Here is an 18,588-nt window from a genome sequence, read left to right as displayed (position 1 = left end):
GGACCTCCTGACCCTATGGGATCCTGTAACCCTATATAACCGCCGGGATTCACGCCGTGACCCCCCCGCCCCGGGGACCCCCCCAGGACCCCCCAGCCCCGCTACGGGACCACCCTCGCAGTGTGCCCCACGCCCGCCCCAACCCAGGATCCCCGGCCTCGCGGCCTCCCCGCCCCCCCTCCCCGGTACCGGTTCCCTTGGCGCCGCTCACGGTCGGTCCCTGGTGCTCTCTCGAGTTGGGGGGCGGGGGGGGGGCGGGTTGGGGTGTCCCCGCCGTATCGATTATCGGTTACCGATTACCGTCCCGGCTCCATCGATGCCCTCGGCGCTCCCCGCCGCCCCGCGCTCGGCGCTCCGCTGCCTGCCCCTGGGCAGCCCCGCTCGATGCGCCGGCGCTCGGCTGAGCCCCCCCGGTGCCGGCCCATGGCGCCCCCCGCCCCCCCCCCACCCTCCCCTCCCCTCCCGGCGACTCGAGGGCGTCGGCGCTCGGCTGCGCGGCCTGGCTGCGCGCGGGGGCCGGAAGTGGCTCGGGGCGGGGGGGGGGGGCCCGGGCCCTCCTCAGGTGAAGCCGCCACCGATGGAGCCGCCGCCGCCGCCGACCCCCTGAGCCCCCCCCGCCGCTCCCCCACGCCCCGCGGCCGGGACGGGTCGGGGGGGCCCTCCCCGAGCCCCGCCGGTGAGCGGGGGTCGCTGTCCGGGGGGGGGGGGGGGGGGGGGGGGGGGCTGTCAGGGGGCGGGGGTGGTTGGGCCGCGGTGGGGGGGGTGGTCGGGGGGGAGTGGGGTGTGACCGGGGCGGGGGGGAATGGGGGGCAGTTGGGGCGGGGGGGTCGGGGTGGGGGGGGGCTGCGGGAGCTGCCCTGGTGGGGCGCGGGGTCTCTCCTGGGCTGGTTTTGGGGGGGTGGGTCGTGGGCTCTGGGGTGGGGTGGGGTGTCAGTGTCCTGCAGGGTCGTGTTTCGGGGGGGGGGTGTCACGGTTGTGAGCGGGGCAGGGGGAAGGAGGCGTTTTGGGGGGGTGGGGGGGTGGTGAGGCCCCCGCGGCTGCGCCCCGAAATCTTCCCCGAGCTCCCTTTCCCGGGGGGTGGGCGGGGGGGGCTGCCCCGAAACTTGGCCGCTGTGCGGGACCAGGGGGCTGGAGGCAGCTCAGCTCCCCTGCGAGGTGGGGGGGGGGGGGGGGACACCCCTCAGCACCCCAGCAGTGCGGGCAGCAAGATGCCATTTCTGGGAAACAATGGGCGACAGTGGGGGAGCGGGGAGCCCCCCCACGCCCCCCAAAGTACTTGAACTGCTTCTGCATCCCTGTCCTGGCAGGGATCTGACTGTCCGTGCTTGGGATCACTCCCCGCTGCTGTTCTGTGGGGTGTCAGGTTTGGGGGGTGGGGGGGTGTGTTTGTGGGTGAGCCTCCCCACAGTGCTTTTCCCGCGCCACCGGCTCCGGGGACAAGGTTGCTGCGGGCGCTGCTTTTTGGGGGAAGCTCTTGGCTCGGGGCAGGGTTCTCCCGACCCGCCGGAGCTTCTTCTGTGGTTGTGCGCCGGCGATTCTTGGCCGCGGGGTTCACCCCCCCCTGTTTTCATGGTGCCCAGCCGCTGTCCCCCAGTGCTCCCCGCTGTCCCCCAGTTACCGACCCTGCAGCAGCTCTGGAGCCCTTCCCTGGTAAGGAAGGGTTGCACTGCTCTCCCCCTGCGCAGGGGGGGGCACTGGGCTGGGCAGCGCGTGGCTCTGGCAGCCCCCCCCCCCCCCCCCCCGGAACAGAGAGGGGGTACGGGTTCCCTAAAAGCGTCCCAGGTGCTGCCTGACTCTGTTCCTGTCTGAAGAGAAGCTGCGGTGCCACCGACTGACCTGTTTGACTGGCAGAGAGTGAGAGCGCGGTCTGTTGTCGGTCCCAAACAGGGGCTTTGTTCCCACCCCCCCCCCCCCGGCACCCAGTGCCCCCACAGTGAGTGCCAAAAGGGGACCCAGAGTCCCGGGGGGGGGCACGGGAAGAGGCAGCGGTGGCTCTGGGGAAGCTCTCGGGCCAAGGCTGCTGCTGGCAGCCCAGCTGTGAGCTTGCCTGAGCTCCGGGGTGTGTGTGGGGGGGTCTGTGTTACGAGAACGGGGAGGGGGCTTCCGCAGGCAGTGCCCGTGAGGCGAGGGAGAAGCTGGCAGATCCCTTCCCTCTGCGTATCGGGGTACCGGTAGGGACAAAACAGGGAGCGTCTGCGTCTGCCGGGTCGCACCCTGAGCCCCTTGGCTTGGGTGGGGGGGCGGTGGGGAAGGGAGAGCCGCGTCCTGCGGCACGGCTGCGGCGGCAGAGCCGGCGGCGACGGGACAACGGCCTTATCTTGGCTTTTGCTTCCAAGGACTCGAGGAAACATGAGCGGCCTCAATGGGCCGGCGGGACAGCGGGGGCTCTGGAGCCCTCCGGGAAAGGGGGTCGGTGTTCGGGGGAGCTGCGGGGCCCCGAGCGCCGGCTCCGTTGGCACCGCACCGGCTTGTGCTCCCAAGGGGACTGAGGGGGGCGGTGGGGGCTGCCGTGGCCTCCCAGCCGGGACGGAGCGGGGTGACGCGAGGGCAGAGGAGCGGGACGGGCGTGAGGACGGAGCATCCAGCAGCAGATTAATTTTTCTCGGCTCTCAGTGGATCAGTTCCATTTAAAACGCGCCTGAGCGTCGTTAGCGAAGTTGGGCTGGAAGCAATAACGGACGCGCAGCACGGCTTCACTCCCTAAATGCCAGGGTCTCCTTCCTGCGGTCCGTGTCTGTCCATCTGTCCGAGCAAGTGCTGAAGGAGCGGCTTCTCCTCCCTCCCTTTGCTGCCAGGGCGGTCTCCTGAAACATCTTTTCATCTTTTGTAGGCTCAGCGCCGTGGCTCACGGTTATTATTTATTCGCATGGTGGTGATGCCCAGAGGGCACAACACGGGTTTAGATGCCGAACAAAGACACGGTAGAAGACGGCCCTCGCTTTGCTTTGAATTAAAACTTTGTTGAAGTCGCTGAATCTCAGGAGCGCGTTTAAGATGAGGGATTTGACATTTTACGCTGTGCTGGTTTAGAGTGCTTTTTCCATCAGCAGGCTTTTAAACAAAATTATATCAATGAGCGGGCGAGGCTCGTGTCCTGCCGTGTTAGTGTTAGGAGCAGTTCCAGCGGGGAGGAGCTTCTCCAGGTGGTGAATATTGGTGAAAAATGACACCCCTGCTTTGGTGGGAGACGGCGCTTGGGGTCTCACCTGCCCGCTGCGGGACTTCGCTTCGATCACTGATCTGGATCCTCAGAGGGTTTTCTCTCTCTTTCTCTCTCTCTCTTCCCCTGTTTTATTTATAAAAAGGATGGAAATTGCAGCCGGGTTTGCTCAGTTCTTGAGTTAAGGCACCTGAAACGTGGGTGTTGGCTGGGTGATGGTCTCCTGTTGTCCCCGGGGTCTCAGACCTGTCTTGGAGGTTTAGGACCCCGCTGCGAGGCCGGGCTCCTGCGGATGGATGCAGCGGCCACGTCGGCTCTGTGGTGTGACAAACCCCAGTGTCGGGGCTCAGCAGTGGGGTTTAGGGAGGTTTTCTGCCCGTCCCTAAAGCAGTAGATGAAGAATATTCCCGTCGCCTCTCTCCCACCAGCGTTGAGTGGCGTGGCTGTGTGCCGGTGTAGCCTTGGTTAGAAGTGTCAGAGGAGTTGCAGGGTCTCTGCCCAGCTCAGCAGCGAGGAGCTTTCAGCTGCCATCCAGCTGCAGCATTGCATTACATCGCTGGGTTTTAGCAACGACGCTCTGTCTTTCTTAATAATATATTTCAAAATATGGAAACAATGGGAACTGTTTTCTAACAGGTAAAACATGTCACAAGGCTTTAATTTTTGTTTTGTGAAAGGTGGCTCCCCGTTCACTCCTGCCTCTGTTGAACCGCTTGAGCTGGGGCCTTCCCGGCGAGCGGGGCCCGGCACTGGCACACGCGCGGCAGAGCTGCTTCCTCGGCATTTAAATCGGGGCAGCTGGCAGGACGGGGGGTTCTCTGGGAAAGCGAGCCTTTCCCCTGCGCTGGGTTCGGAAGTGTTTCCAGTGACACAAACTTCTGGGTTTTTTGAGCAGCCGGTTTGTTCAGCGAGCTTCTTTTTGCAGCAAAGGTGGAAAAAAAAAAAAAAAAAAAAAAGCCCTCACGTTGGAAAATAAGCAACAGCTAATGGAAACGATGGTTGGGAAAAAAAAACAGCGGGGACCTTTACAGCACTTACTAATTCTTACCCCGACAGGAGGCTTGAAGATGTTCACCCCGAGCGCCTTTTCCCCTTGCAGGCGCCGCGGGCTCGCTGCTGCCGGCAGGGCCGGTGTCGCCAGCGCCGAGCTGAGCTGTCCCGCAGCAGGTCAGCGGGAAGACGGGATCCAAACCTCGGTACAGAGAGGCAGGCTGGTGTCCGGGAGGTGTTTGGCGTAGCAGAAGCTGAGGAGAGCTGGGACCTGGGTGTCTGCACAGCGGGCGCCTCTCGGGAAGCAATCCCTGCCTGCAGGCCACGCTGCCGGACCAGCGCAGAAACGGGTCAGGCCGAAGGGTTTGGACATTTCTGGCTGGTTTCTGCGCAAGTCTAGCAGGAGCTGCACGTTTACCCTCTGCGGGGGCTGATGTTGTAATCTTAAAAATAATCTGGCCGGTACCTCGGTGTCATTGGGCTGGGGTGTCTCGTCCTGGTGTCTGGAGGTGGAGGTTTTGCTGCTGGTGCCGAATGTTCGGAATCGTTTCACGGAGCCTGAGGTAGAACCATAAGGACCAGGGAGAAATTTAAGAGGGGAAGAAAACAGGCTGGCTTTCCTGACAGCCTCAAGGCTCATGGGCTAAAGCAGCTCTGGAGGCAGCGGGTGGGAGCCCTGCACGGGAGGGTGCATAGGAGCAGCCGGTGGGCTGGGCCAGGTGGGATCTAAGAGACTTTTCCCATCTCTGGGATATTTCTGCCATCCCAGGAATAAGCAGAGACCTGGCCCCTCTCCCAGTGCAGGAGGGGCACCCAGGCCTGGCCTTCTGCAGAAGCTTCTTGTTAGTAGTGCAGAGGACATTCACAAATTGCATCAAGCTGAGAGGGAGGTTTTTTAAAATTGGGCTAGTTCTGAGGCCTTTTTTTTTTTTTTTTTTCTTTTTTTTTTACCTTGAGTGTTGCCACTTGGGGAAAAGTCCTTATTTCAGAGGGGAGGAGAGCGTCGAGGAGCGCTGAAGGCACTCTGCTCTAATTTTAATGCGCTTCTGTCTCTGATTCCCAAGTTGATGATCACACCTGAAAGCTGGGAAGAAAGTCCCGAGACGGAGACGTGCTCTCTGTGCCCGGCGGGCCAAAGTGTGGAGGATTGTCCCCGATCCGGGTCCTCGCCATGCTGTGCCTGACCCAGACCCCCTCCGGAGAGAGGGGGAGCGCTGTGCTTTGGGCTGGGGGGCTGCTGAGGGGCTGCCCTTCCTGCTGGAGACCGGGGGGGGGGGGGGGGGGGGGGGGCCTGATAGCAGTGCTGGGAGGGAGCTCCCTGTCGCATCCCGGGAAGCAGTCCCTTTCTCCCAGGGATTTCACTCAGGGGTTGTGTCAGTCCGGCCGCGCAGCCTTTTCGCAGCCCTTTCCAAAACCAAAGGGGCTCTGGGAGCAAACGGCGTGCAGAACCATTTTCTAGCCAAAGGTTAATTATGAGCCACCGTTACTGCAGGGCGATAGGTCCATGCGAGCTAAGTGCTTTTTTTTTTTTTTTTAATTTGCAGTTTTTAAAATTAGAATTCCTGCTTGCAAAGCCTTACACTCCACCAAAATTAAGGAAAATAACTGCTGACACGTGGCTCAGGACTCCTGAAATGCTCCTAATGTTTTTCTCTGGGTCCTCTTTTAAAATACAAAGGAGCGAGGAATCAATCTCTTTTATTGCACATCATCCCGTTAACATTAATGAGACCGTGCGCATGAGTGGGAAGTAGGAGTTACAGAGCTGGCTCCTCAGCTGAATTGTATTTGGCTGATTATTAGCTGATTAGTTTGAGGGGAATTAAGTTCTCGTTCTCACTCCTCGCTCTCTGTGGTTTGGGGAGGACGCTGGGGTCCTGCTTGTCCCTGGCCTCAGCCACGAGCTTGGGGTGCGGTGGGTCCCGGGGAGGGGACGATGCTGGCAGCGTCCCGTGCCTGTCAGACAGTCAGTTGGTGCTTGGTCTTTTTTTTTTTTTTTTTTAAATTTTGTATTTTCAAGGACTTCTGCAGAGTACAGGAGAGAAAGGGCTTTCTAAATAAAATTGATTTTTATTAGCGTATTGCTGTGCCCTTTGTGCAAAGCAGACAGATCCCTGAGTGGGCGTGTGTAAGGCAGAAAAGCAAAATTATGAGTTCAACAAAAATAAAGCTGCAGGATGCATTTTAAACCACAGTTCCTGTGTAACCTGGTGCTCGAGAGAGAGATTTCAACCTAAATTATTTTTACCTTGTGAAGTTCAAGGCCACTGTGGGGAAGGGGAACTCTGAATTGCTTGGCTTTTCCATCGCTTCCCGGGCTGGCGTCTCCATCTCCCCCTCCAGACCCGCAGCACCGGGGCCCTGGGTTCCTCCTCGCCTCGCCGGCCTGTCCCAAACCGCACGGGGACGGCTGGAAGAACCCCCGGGGTGGGACCTGCTGCTGGGCATCGCTGGGCTGGACTGGGTGGGAACTGGTGCCCAGCTGGGGAAAGCCACCCACCCCCCAGCCAGCGAGCCCCCGCGTGAACTCTGCGGGGAAGTGGAGCACGGTGCAAGCGCTTCTTCTTAATTAACATCAAGCAAGTGGTTGGATCCGGCGGGGTAATAAGCCCGGCCTAATGTGCCTTGTCTGCATCTGTACTTATCTGGAGTGGTGCCTTGCCAGGAGCAAGACTTGTACAACTTGGTTTGTTCAAGAAGCAGTTATTGTTAAAAATCTGCTTTCAAAAGGGGCACTGCCAGACGGGAGCGACCGCTTGCTTTCAGCTCGGGAGAGGCACCGAGGTCCCCTAGAAAGCCTCGCCGGCTGCGGCGCGTCGGCCGTGCGACACACGGAGGGGAAAATGAGCAGCGTTGCGGCTGCCTGTGTGAGCTCGCACGCTGCAAATCACGTTGGTTTTCCTTTTCGAGGAGACGATTCATCTCCACAAATTATCGCTTTTTTAAATTGTTCTCTGCAGCAAACACTCCGTTTCCCACCCTATCAACTGCCAATTAGAGCCGGCTCTAAACAGCAAAACTCCTGTTTCTAAAACTGGGCTCATTTTGTTTTTTAAACAGCCAGTGTAATTGACAAATAAAAGCTATTTGAATGTATAAAATGTTCATTATCTCTGTGGGGTGCCGAGCAGCAAAATATAAGGCAGATTTCCCTTTTATTTTGGTGTGGTGGTTGGAAGGGCTGGCGTGAGGCTGCTCGGCAGAGTGCAGTGCGTTGGCCTTCGCTCTCGTTGCCCAAAACTCCGGTTCTTTTCATTGAAAAAAATGAAGCCGGGTGCTTTGGCTACGCACGTCCCGTGCTCAGGACTTCACCTCCCCGCTGCCCCGTCAGGCGCGAGCATGTCGGTTGCCAGCAGCCGCCCTTCGCCGCTGTGGGGGAAGCAAATTGCTGGCCGGGGGTCTGTCTGTCTGTCCCTCTGAACCAGTGACTCCCCAGCTCTCGGTTGTCCTGGGGGGGGGCCTGGCAGCCGCCCTCCTCCCACCTCTGCCCTCTCCAAGCTTTAAGAGCTAACGCCATTTCCCGGGCACGCCACGGCAGCGGTGGGCTGCGTGCGGCGGGGCGGCCAAACCCCCCCGTATTTACCGTGGCTTCGCTGCCAGGCGTGCCCCTCGCTGCTGGCCTTGGCATTTGCTTTCTGAGAGGGGTCCTGGCCGGCACCGCTCGGGCCGGGGAGGGTCAGGGCAGGCCTCTGAGGTTGGTGGTGAAGCTGATGTTGAGCCCAGGGCTGCGAACTTGGAGTAGCTCGTCCGCGCCCAGGAGCTGTTGGGCAGTTTTCTTAGAGGAGGAGAGTCCGAGCAGCTTCTGGAGGCTAACTCTGACTGAGCTCTGCTTTCTCTTTCAGCAAAGTACCTTAAAGATGGATATAGAAGACTGTAATGGACGATCTTACATATCTGGTATGTCTGATCTTGATTTTTGCCAGCTGTTTTGGGTTGCTAATGTTTTAAGGTGCTCAGTCTCACCCTCTGGGGATAAGCTATCCTGGGCTTGGTTGCTTTGTCCGGGGCTGCGCTGCCGTCACCATCACAGATTAAGCATTGGGGAGCAGTATTCAGAACATCAGCGCGTTTCATTAGGTATCTGAGAAGCGTTAAAGCCCATGACGTAATAAACAGCTAATTTAAAAAACGGTACTTAGGCAAGCCTTGGAAGTTTACGCTGAAGTTTATGTGCTTGTGTCTTCACCTGCTGATCTGGTGCCGGCACGACAGCGGTAGGTGAGATTCCAAGCCTTGCTGCAAGCTGCAAGGGCGACGTAGGGAAGTGTATTTGCAGCGGTGGGTGCGCAGTGCCAGCGCCGAAAGGTCTCGGGGAGGTTGGTCGTTCCTGCAGGGCTCCGGGCTGCGCTCTCCAAGTGGGTGGCTCAGCCCCGCTCTCCTCTTCGCTGAATGCACGATGCCGAAACAGCGCGGTATTGAAGACCCCCCGCAGGTGATCTCAGCCCTGCGCCTGGCCAAGCCCAGCTATTGCCTGTTGGTGGGCGTTAAGCTGAAACCCAGGCTGAGTTCCAGACGTAAAGCCGTGAAGTGTCTGTGGGGAGGGGGGGAGGCGGCGTGGGGCTCACCTCAATCGTGGTGCTGGAAGCTGCCGGCGTGCCGAAACGCTCTGTAACCGGCGGAGCCGCACAGACCGGAGCTGCTGTGCTGGGGGTTGCAGCCCCAGTGACCGTCTCGAGGGGACCCTGGGGGCACTGGGGGGATTTAGATTATCCGCTTGCCTGTAGAAACCTGCCTGGCAGCCGGTATGGGCTCCAAGTGAAAGTTGGTTTGGTGGGATTTGTTCTTATCTCTGGGGGACTGGTGTTTGCAGTGTGAAAACACCTCAGTTTGTCCATCTTTGCTCGGGAGGAGAAGGGGATTAGAGTAAGACCTGATGTAGATTTACAAGTGGTAAAGCCAGAGGAAACTCTGGCGATTACCTAATCCCAGCGACCCGAGAGGCCGGAGGGCGGCTCTGCGCGAGCCCTGTGCACGGAGCAGCTGTGGATGAATGGCTCCGCGGGGATGGAGGTCGGGAGTTGAGGCGCGTTGGAAGGGAGCGAGGGCCCCGGCTGTTCTAACGAGCGGTTGTGGTGGCCGGGACTCGGTGCATTGACAGAGCTTCACAGGGGAACTTGCACAAAAATCACGCTGGATCTTGGCCGTCCTGGCAAAGTTCATCCTCGGAGTTATTGTGTGCTCCTTCTTTCAATGACGATTTCCTCCGATCCCCGGAGGATCCTCGCTCGGGTTAGACGCTTGGCTCTTCTCAAGGCGCTCCCTGCAGTTTCCCGCTTGGGTTTCGGGTGCCAGGATGTCTCCACTAAATAACAAAATGCCTCCCCAAAGCATTTTGGGGTGCGTGTGAGCTTTCAGTTCTAGAAGTCCTGGGGGTCTGAGGTTTAAACAGCTCCTGGGGCTTGGAGGGAAGGGGAAGGATAAGGGATGGGAGAAGGGAAGAGCGGCACTACAGGAACTCTGCGGGGTCGTCCCAGCCAGGGTGGGCTTTCTTTTTTCACTTCCCTGGTACTTGGGGAGTGAAGCCTGTGCTGCCTGGCCCTGGGGGTCAGGGCAGGCCTAATGAAGATCAGCTAATCGTTAGGGTCAGGGTCAAGGCCTGCCAATTAGCCGCTTCAGGTCAGAGCTGCTGCGGGTCTGAAATGACTGGAGGAAACAAACAGCAGAGCTCTCGAAACTTGTTTCTGTGAAATATGTTTAATTAAACGAACTCTTAAAAAAAAGTTCATGTTTGTCAGATAGCGAGGTAACTGAAAGCCCGGAAACTCTTCATGAATGTGAAATACTTTTTCTTCTTTGAATTCTTCACAGGAAAATAAGTCAGTTTTGAAACAGCTCTGGTAGAGACAGAGCCGTTACTGCGGGGGGTAGGAACAAGGTGGAGGCGGGCAAGAGACCTCTCCATGCTGCTTGCCAGTTCCTCAGGTGGCACATCCTCGGGTTGTAAGTCCTTCTGGAGACACTTAACCCCAAAAACCAGCGTTGGGATCATGCAGGTAACAGCTTTGCTGTTCCTTGCCTGTGTCTGTCCTGCCTGCTGGGCGGCATTGCCGTTTCGCAGGCGGGAAGAAGGGCTGAGCACTGTCCGAGCCAGCGCAGCCCCGCGCAGAAGGAGGCACCGGAGCCGCCCCACCCCAGACCGAGGACCGTGCAGGCAGGGTGGGATCGGGTCCCTGTCCCGCCGCCGTTTCTCACGGGATCCTGCTCTCCCTCGCTCCCATCCTCTCCCTGGGATGGCTGAGTGGCCTCGGAGGTCTGCCTCCGCTTCTCTTGCCCATGTGTGTGCATGTCAGAGGCTGATGGAAGATGGGGGATGTTTTCAGGCTGTCCCCCCCCATCTCTGCTCCCCAAAACAGCCCAGGTCTCCTCCATTTTACCCTCTTTTATTTGGGTGCCGGGCACCTGAGAACGGGGTTAAACGCTCTCAGCTCCTTGGATAACTGGGCTACAGACAGACGAACTGTCTCTTGCCTGACGTTCAGGTTTCCATTTGTTTTTTTAGAGCAAATGAAATGTGACCCAATATTTCCTGAAATCTCAAGTCTGAAAAGTTATCGGAGAGGGAAATTGCTGAGAGACTGTCGAAACCAGGCGCTGGTTGCTCCCAGGGGTGGGATAGTGCTTCAGCTCTCGCTGTCGGCAGCGGGCAGCCTGCCCGCCTTCCCGGGGCTCTGAGCCACTCACAGGAGCCGTTATCGGGGCTCCCGGTGTCAGACCCGCTGCTGCACGGAGGGAAAAACCCCGTCCCCCTCTGGGGGGGCTGATTTTCTGGAGTGGGGGGGGTTCCTGGCAGAGGGCCATGCGGCTCTGTGTGGGTTCGATAGCGATCCCTCCCAGGGGAGCAGAGGCTCTTGGCAGTGCGAAGGTTTGTGCTGGCCTGACCCCTGTGTCGGGGAGGGCTGGGTGCCAGGGATCCTCTCGGTTATCCCTTAGTGCTTCCAGTCAGGAGGAGACCGGGGATCCCTTGGGATAAGAAGGATCCTGTGGGATCTGGAGGATGAAGCTAGCTGGCAGAGGAGCTGAGCTTTGAGCAGAAACAGGATGCTGTGCCCTGCCTTTACATTTGAAGGGACTGAGGAGAAATAAAAACTTTATTTTTCTACCTAATATTTAACTTAAATTCTAGTTTGGAGTTTTTAACCTTTCTCTAATACATCGGAGATTGGTGGCAGCTGGGAACAGGTTGTAAAACAGTGTGGCGGGGTTCTTCCTGCTGTCGGCAGCGCCCAGGTGCTTTGTTAGCGAGCCCTGATCTCATCTTCAGGGATAAGCCTGGGACCAGTAGGGTCTTTTTTTTTTTTTGTAGGATGGGAACAGCATGCCAAGGTAAGCTCACCTGGAAACGCTGCCTACAAAATTCCCTTGCAACTCCGGCACGAGGCTGTGGGCTCGTGTGTGGTGGCCGTTAGATACGGATGGGTTTGTGGAGGCAGAGTGCTGGGAAGGCGTGAAGTGCCTCATCGGGGCTGCCTGGCTCTGGTGTGCTCCGGCTCCGGACACGCTGGGCAGCCCCGGGACTTCAGTGGGAGCCACCTGTGCTCTGTTTTTTGAGCTGAGGACCGAGACTTCGGTGTCCCCATCCCTTACCAATACAGGAGGGTCAGAGCCCAAATGAGCCATCGCTGACTGTAGGCTGACAGTGGGGACAATGCTGTCCTCCCTCCAGTCATCGGATCCTGTTTTCCACCGATATTTCGGGTCCCGTGCCTGGTTGTGGAGCCCCTGGGCAGCCAGCTGCGTTGTGAGGGCAGAGCAGAGACCCCGCAGCATCTCTGGTCCCCCGTCCCCCTGCCGCTCCCTCCTCTCCCTCCTTAGAGCATCGTCCCCGGACGGCCCGGCGCGGCTCCGTGCTCTCCGAAGGCCACGGCCGCGTGTCCCCGCGCCGGGGAGCGGCACAGCCTGGGTTCCCGCTCGCCGTGCCGCCTGACTGTAAAATGACGGTCGTTTCCCTCGCTTCCAGGAATCTGCTCTTCCTGGAAGGTGAGTGGCTGCGTGCGCCCTGCCAGCGACGCAGACATGCACACGCAGCCTGGGCTCCAGCGCTGTTTCCAAGGAGTTGGCTGTGATAACACTCCAGGGTATCTCCAGCAAGGTAGAATAATGCGAGTTAAACGGGAGCGGCGGGGGGGTGGGGGGGGGCGGGCGGGGGGGAGGGAGGAGGATCCTGAAATAACTCGGTGCCGTCTCCGCTCGCTCGCTGTGCGCGGAGGAGAAGGGGTGCAGGGGCAGAGGGACTGACTCTGGAGGGTGATTTATAGGTGCCTGAAATCCCCAGTGCTGGCAGGGAGGAGAGGGGAGGAAAGGCCTGACCCCCCCCTGGGACGCCCGTGGAGGCGAATGTGAGCGAGGTAGGCTCAGGACGCCGCTTGTGATGTACTGAGCCCTTTTGAGAGGGTCGGTCTCACCCCAGGCAGCTGCTATTTGGTTTTGGGCCGCAGGACGTGCCCCCCAGCCCGCAGAGCCAGCTCCCTCGTCGTTCAGCCTTCTCGTTAACCTCTTCTGCTGTGGCTGGCGGTGCACGTAGGCTTCGTGTGACTCAAAGTCGCTGTCAGCAGCTTGCCAGCCTCACCGAAGTGTGGGGAGGGGAGAGGGAAGGGTCCTTGAAGTCTCTCCCTCTGTGACCCCATGAGGAAGGGAAACCTCTTTAAAACGCTGCCGCGGGGCGTTGGGAAGGATGAGGATGCTGCTGGGGTGTCCCAGCTCGGTCTCAGTCGAGCAGCAATTTAGAAGATGCTGTCTCACCGAGGGCAGTTACCATAAATGATTCCCATGCTCAGCGAGGCTGATGAGCTCAGCGTCCCCATAGTCATCAGACAATGGGATGAACTGGGCTCGGGGAGCACCAAGAGAAGAGTTTCTCCAGATGCGAGTATTTAGAAATAACATTCCCAGCTGTGCTAAAGGCGTTCACGGAGCTTCTGCACTTCCCATCATGAATCTCCGCCGGCCCCAGCCCCACAGCATCGCTGAGGAGTGGCCCGGCTCTTGGGCACGCCGTGGGGAGGGCTGGCACGGAACCGGGGCTTTTCTGCGCGCTGGCAGGCGGCAGGTCTCACCGGAACAGAAACCTGCTAGCCCCCAAAGGGGAAAAAATGAGTCTGGCCTGCCGCGCACCAGCCTTGCGCTCGAGGTGATCTGGTAGGCAGAATTTGCTTTCCAGTGTGAACGGCCTGTTTCCAGGGACTGCAAGGGCCCATCCGGGGTGGGCTCGGCTTCCCGGGGACACGAGTGTCTGCTTGGGAATTGTCACTTCAGCAGGGACTGTTGGGGAGGGGGGACCCCGGTGCCCAGCGAGGGGACCCGCTCGCCCGGGTGGGGCGCTGGGCTCAGCCTGGCAGGTCAAGGCCCGGGTCGTGTAGGTTTAGATTGATGTTTCATGCATGGGGGGGTGGCCTGGCTTCCCCCCCGGCTGGCACACCTTTGCACCACGGTGCCGGCCGGGGCTGCGGCAGAGCCCACCCCTCGCCCCTTCGGCAACCTCTCTGCAAGCTGGCGAGGAGGGCGAAGCGCGCTGCTGCTGTCGGCACGGCGCTGGCTCGGGGCTGTTGTGTCCGAGGAGCTCACAGCCAGAGGACCATGGTGCAGAAAGCACCAAGCTCCTGTCTAATGCTGTGCTGGTGTGCGTGGCAGCCAGTGCCGTCGGGGTCAAAGCCGTGTCCTCCAGCCCCTTTCCAAAGCGGAGGTGCTGGGAAGGGGGCTTGGTGGGGTGAAGCCAGTGGGAGCCCACACGCCGTGCTTCGGGCATCGCTCACTTGTGTTTCCCTCCTCCCAAAGGTAGTGGGGATTCCTCTCTGGAGAAGGAGTTCAGCTCGGCGATCGTGGGACCCACGGTGAGCACACCCAACAGCCAGCACTCCTCCCCGAGCCGCTCCCTCAGTGGTGAGTACGCCGACTTCGCTGAAAAAAGCTGTGCCAAGGTCTGCCTGTTTTGTCCCCAAACCCTGCAACTCTCTCAGGCGTGACATAAATTTTGACTTCCCGCTGTGACTCTGAGTCTGACTCTTTGTTTTCCAAGTGAAAAGGATAAAACTCTGCCTTGGTCTCTATGCGGAGCAGCTGCCCGGTTACCAACCCTGGGCACCGGGTGTTGCTGAGCCTGGAGGTTTTCAGATCGGCTGCAGCAATGCCCAGGAGTGTCGGGGTCTTTCTTTGTGGTTCTGAGTTTCACCTTGACTATCAAGCAGCTGCGTATTCCAGGTTGTTAATGATCTCAACTCTGGAGGGGCTGCAGAGCCATTGGTTGCTCTGGAATAAGTTTTTGTTTTTTTTTTTTTTTCATATCTGTCTAGATGGCTGTGTGGGAAATGAGAAGCTGCTCCACTTCCTCCCGTGTAGCAGCTGGGGCAGGTTGGAGTCCGCGGCGTGCACAGCAGTTCACGTAGCACCTCAACTCTGCCTCGACATTAACGAGCCTGTTGGGAAGTTATTTGTGTAGCCGTGGGAGACTCAGAGAGCCCCCGGCATCTTCGGATACACTGGGAATGCTGGAGGGTGATGAAACACACCACCAGCTCCCAGGCTCTGCCTGCCACCGGCCAGTCTGCGCCGTTTGGTTTGGGCACCGGCTTTGCTGCCGTGTCTCTCTGTCCTTTCTGCCCGCTCCCCCCTGCCAAGAAATGAGCAGAAGAGGGGCCGGCGGCTGCTCCTTGGGAAGCTCCTCTTCTGCCATCCCTTGTCACCTCGCAGAGCGGGTGCGTGTCCCCGGAGGTCTTGCACGGTCGTGCCTCTGCCTCCCGGTGCTCTCGCCCGGCAGAGTGCCATCAGCTGAGCTGGTGGCTGGCGCCTGACCGGCATCCAGAAACGGGACCGGTGTGGGGAATCTCCCATCCACAACGTGAAACTTTCCACCTCCTTCCCTGTCTACTGATGGAATTCTCTACTATTTATTTAAAACAAATTAAACTGCTTTTTCGGTTATCTTGAAGAACCCCCTCCAGTAAAACAGATCTGATTTCGGAGTTGTCCCAGTCTGTCCCTTGTCCTGGCGTGCCGTCCGCTCCCGTTGCTCACTGCGGCCAGTGAGGAGAAACGTGACGTTTCCCTCGTGCGTTGAGGAACGGCGTGGCCTGGGTGAGCTCGGCACGGCTGGTACAGGCTTAACTTGCAGAGACGCGGTTTCGATCGCAGCCTTCTCAGGGCATCAGTCAAGTTTCCGTGGGCCACGTGTGCCACTGAGTCGCGTTGATGCATGAAGAGAAGGAGGGCTGACACGAGAGGAGTTGCCAAGTCCCGCTCTGAATTGCTCTCTCGGTATTCAGGAGCTGACAGTTGGGCCATCTCTACCAGATTGACTCAACCGACACCGAAAAGACCGGCGCTGCTCTGATCTTCCCCTGCTCCCAGCTTCCAGCAGGCAGGTTCCTGTTGCTTTTCCATGGCAGAGAAACTCCCCCATAATTTATCCGTGTGGGCTTCCAGCAGCTAGGTGCTTGGGACACCCCTGGTTAGGTCCTGGCGTTTGAAGGTTCCTCTTTCTGAACCGGGATAAAATAGACCCAAAACATTACATTTTCAGAAGCGGTAGTGTTATGAATTAGCTCTGTTGCCTTTTTTTTTCCTTTTATTACTTGCTATTTATTTTACATGTGCCCTGTAAAGACACTTAGAAGCTCTGCAAAGAAATGAAATCTTGGCTTTTTCGCAGAGGACAGTTCTGAGAGGTAACGCAGCCTTTTCGATTGATCAGAAGCAAAAGGAATTGAGCACATGGGACTGACTGAAAGGACAATAATGATCCTTTCCCCTTTAACAGCAGGATGCTAGTGATGGTATTGCCTCTGATCTGACTTGACTTCACAGCTGGTTCATCCAGCAAGCATCGTGCCCCAGAGGAGCAAGAATATTATATAACCTGTTCTGCCAGCAGAGACTTCTCTTCAGTGAGACCGGACTCTGCATTGCTTCTGAAAGGAGAATTACAGAACAATAGTTGGCCTCCCTTCTATGCCCAGGAAAAAAAATAAGTCCTCAGGGGAATGGGAGGAAAAAAAACCAAAAAAAAAAACCCCAACCAGAAAATCAAAGTGCAGCAAACGTCAACTCATCCAGGCAGCTCCCACCACCGAGAGAGGAGCTTTTCACTTCGTGTTTGTGCACAGAGGCGGCTGTTTGCGCTGGGTCTCCTGGATGCTCCCAGGGGAGCGTGGTGGCACCGGCCAACACATAAATAAAGTTCTGCTCCCCCCCGCAAGAATGCTTCAGCCGCAGAGCCTCCTCCCGGTCTGCAGCCAGCGGTGGCTTTGGCCAGTGGCTCAGCAGACGGTCTGAAAGTGCCTCCGATTGCCAAGGCCGGGTGTATGCACAGTTCACGTTGCCTGGAGCCTCTCTGGGAAGGCAGCATTGTCTGCCGCGAGGATCCAGGAAGGGAAGGAGGGGAGCGAGAGCCAGAATTCCTGGGCTCTTCACCCGGCAATAAACCTCACGCAGTCTCGGATGAATCACTTCCATGCTGCTGCTCCTCGTTAATCCCCACTTGCAAAGCCGTACCTAGCTCTGGGGAAGAGCCAGAGCCCTCCCCGCCCGCCGTGTCGAAGGCGGCGCGGGAGAGGAGCTTTCCTCTCGGGGCGCATGGCCCGGCGCCTTGGGGGCCGCGCGGCCGCCCTTCCCGGGGGAGTGGGAGGCGTGGGTCTGCCCAGAACCGGGACCATCTCGCTGCTGTCGTCTCCGCTCTCCGGCGTTCGCGCGTCCTCCCTGCCCGGTAAGCGACCCAAAGCCTTCCCGCTCGCCCACCGGGACGTCCCTGCCTCAGCCGATGTGAGAGTCTGTTCAGGAACATCCTCCCCCACCCCAGCCAGGTTTTTAAGGTCAAATCCTCCGGATAGTTAACGTCCACCTGGGATGTTACCAAGGTTTTCTCGAATCCTGGTGCACTGCGCCCGTCGGCATGCCGCGGGCGTCCCCGGACCGTGGGTGAGCGTTCGCTCTCTCACAAAGAGCTGAACGAGCCCCAGGGGTCGAGTCAGCACCAGATCTGGAAGCTGCTGGGATTTCTGTGTGGTTGCGCTCAGCCTGCTCCGTTCTCACGCCTGGCTCCACAAGGCAGCTTGGACTCTGCAATCTCCTACCCTCCGGGCAGCAGCAGAGTCTCCTTTGTGTATATAAAGTTCAGTTTCCTCCAGCCCCCACAGTTCTCCTCTTAAGGGATTGGGAAGAGCCTCCTGCTTTAAATGGAAGAAATAAGAATCTGATATTTAAAGGGATTCTGTAAATATTTTGTTTAAGCCCGTGGGCTCGGTGCATGGCCATGTGGGTGACCTGGATTCGACTTTACTCCAGCGTCATCTTCCTCCAGCCTGCCAGGACCAGCGCCACGGGAGCAGGTAGTGGGTGTGATCGGCCGAGGAGCGGCCGTCCCCAGCCGGAGAGCGCCGGGGAGCCTCCCCAGGGAATTCCGCCTCGCTGCTGGCGATGGCTTAAAGTGGGAGGAAACTTTCCAATTTGATCGTTTAACGACAGGCTCTCCAAACAGACGACATTTCACCGAGGCTGAGGGTGTCCCGGCGGCAGTTATCCCTCGAGCGGAGGGTACAGCTGGCATCGCGAGGTGGGATGGCCGCTCAGACCCTCGGCCGAGGGAGGAAGCGTGCAGGATCTGGGTGGACAAATTCACCGGGAGGAGAGGGAGAGGTTTCCCCATCCTTCCCTCTCCCGGTCCCCGCAAGGCTGCAGCTTGCTGGCAGCGGTGGGAGCGGAGCGGTCGCCGTCGTCTCGGGGAGTGTTTGATTTGTGGCATTCCACAGATCATTAGAGCAGCCGGGAATGTAGGTCAGGGCTGGCGCATCCCCTCGCCAGGCTCCGCTCCTGATGCTGCGGGAGGAAGGAAAGGTAGCGGCGGGGAGGGAGACCCCGGGGGCTTTGCTGTGACGGGGAGACCCAGCTGCTGCCGGGCCCTGCGCCCCTCTGCCGTCCCGCTTGGGTGGGCTTCTGGAGCCCCGCTCCGCCGGCTCCTGCCCTCTCGCCTGGGCCAGAAACCCTGCGGGGCGGCTGCTCCCGCCCCTCGCCTGCGGGACCTTCCCCTGGTCCATCGCACCCACTTCCCTCGTTTCACACAAGCTTTTCTTGGCGCTTTCGGTGCCCAAAAACCAACCCACGGGTGTCTGCAGGGCTGGGGGTTTCCAGGCAGCACCATCCTCTTGGGTTTTGTTTTTTTGCCTTTAAGATAGTTAATGGATCTTGGAGCAAAGATGAAAACTTGTGGTGAAGCAGTGTCTTCTCTAGCGAGCCGAGATTTACGGACCGTCCAAGAGACTTGTGTTAAGCACTTTGTGCCAGTGGATTTTGAGCCTTTACTGATTCAGAGAGTCAGAATTTGGTGTCTTTGCTTCCTCTGCAGTACCTTAAAAGCACAGGTGTTTTTTCTTTCCCCCTCTGCCTTCGCATTCAGGGAACTAAATTTCTTTTTCTTCAGCCAGTCACCTTACAAGGCGGGGTGCAGAGCAGGA

The 18,588-nt window shown here is 58.7% G+C and overlaps 1 protein-coding gene across 6 annotated transcripts in view; it reads left to right on the top strand.

The window, feature by feature from the left end:
* The first annotated feature begins 497 nt into the window (after positions 1 to 497).
* The window catches only part of IKZF4 (IKAROS family zinc finger 4), a 29,793-nt gene continuing 11,702 nt past the window's right edge, over positions 498 to 18,588 (top strand). For 2 of the 6 annotated variants that reach the window (XM_042796368.1, XM_042796365.1), the window contains exons 1-3: positions 609 to 676; positions 7,993 to 8,047; positions 13,922 to 14,026. In XM_042796368.1, coding sequence (XP_042652302.1) covers positions 8,008 to 8,047; positions 13,922 to 14,026 — 145 coding nt within the window. In that variant the 5' untranslated portion in view covers positions 609 to 676; positions 7,993 to 8,007. Of the gene's footprint in view, positions 677 to 7,992; positions 8,048 to 12,107; positions 12,240 to 13,921; positions 14,027 to 18,588 lie in introns of all 6 variants that reach the window. The other 4 variants (XM_042796364.1, XM_042796363.1, XM_042796361.1 and 1 more) reach the window with 4 other exon arrangements.

Source organism: Tyto alba, unplaced genomic scaffold (assembly GCF_018691265.1).
Source record: "Tyto alba isolate M040663 unplaced genomic scaffold, T.alba_DEE_v4.0 Super-Scaffold_23, whole genome shotgun sequence".
Lineage (NCBI taxonomy): Eukaryota > Metazoa > Chordata > Aves > Strigiformes > Tytonidae > Tyto > Tyto alba.
The sequence above is the reverse complement of the archived record's forward strand: the minus strand, read 5'-3'. Positions and strand labels throughout refer to the sequence as shown.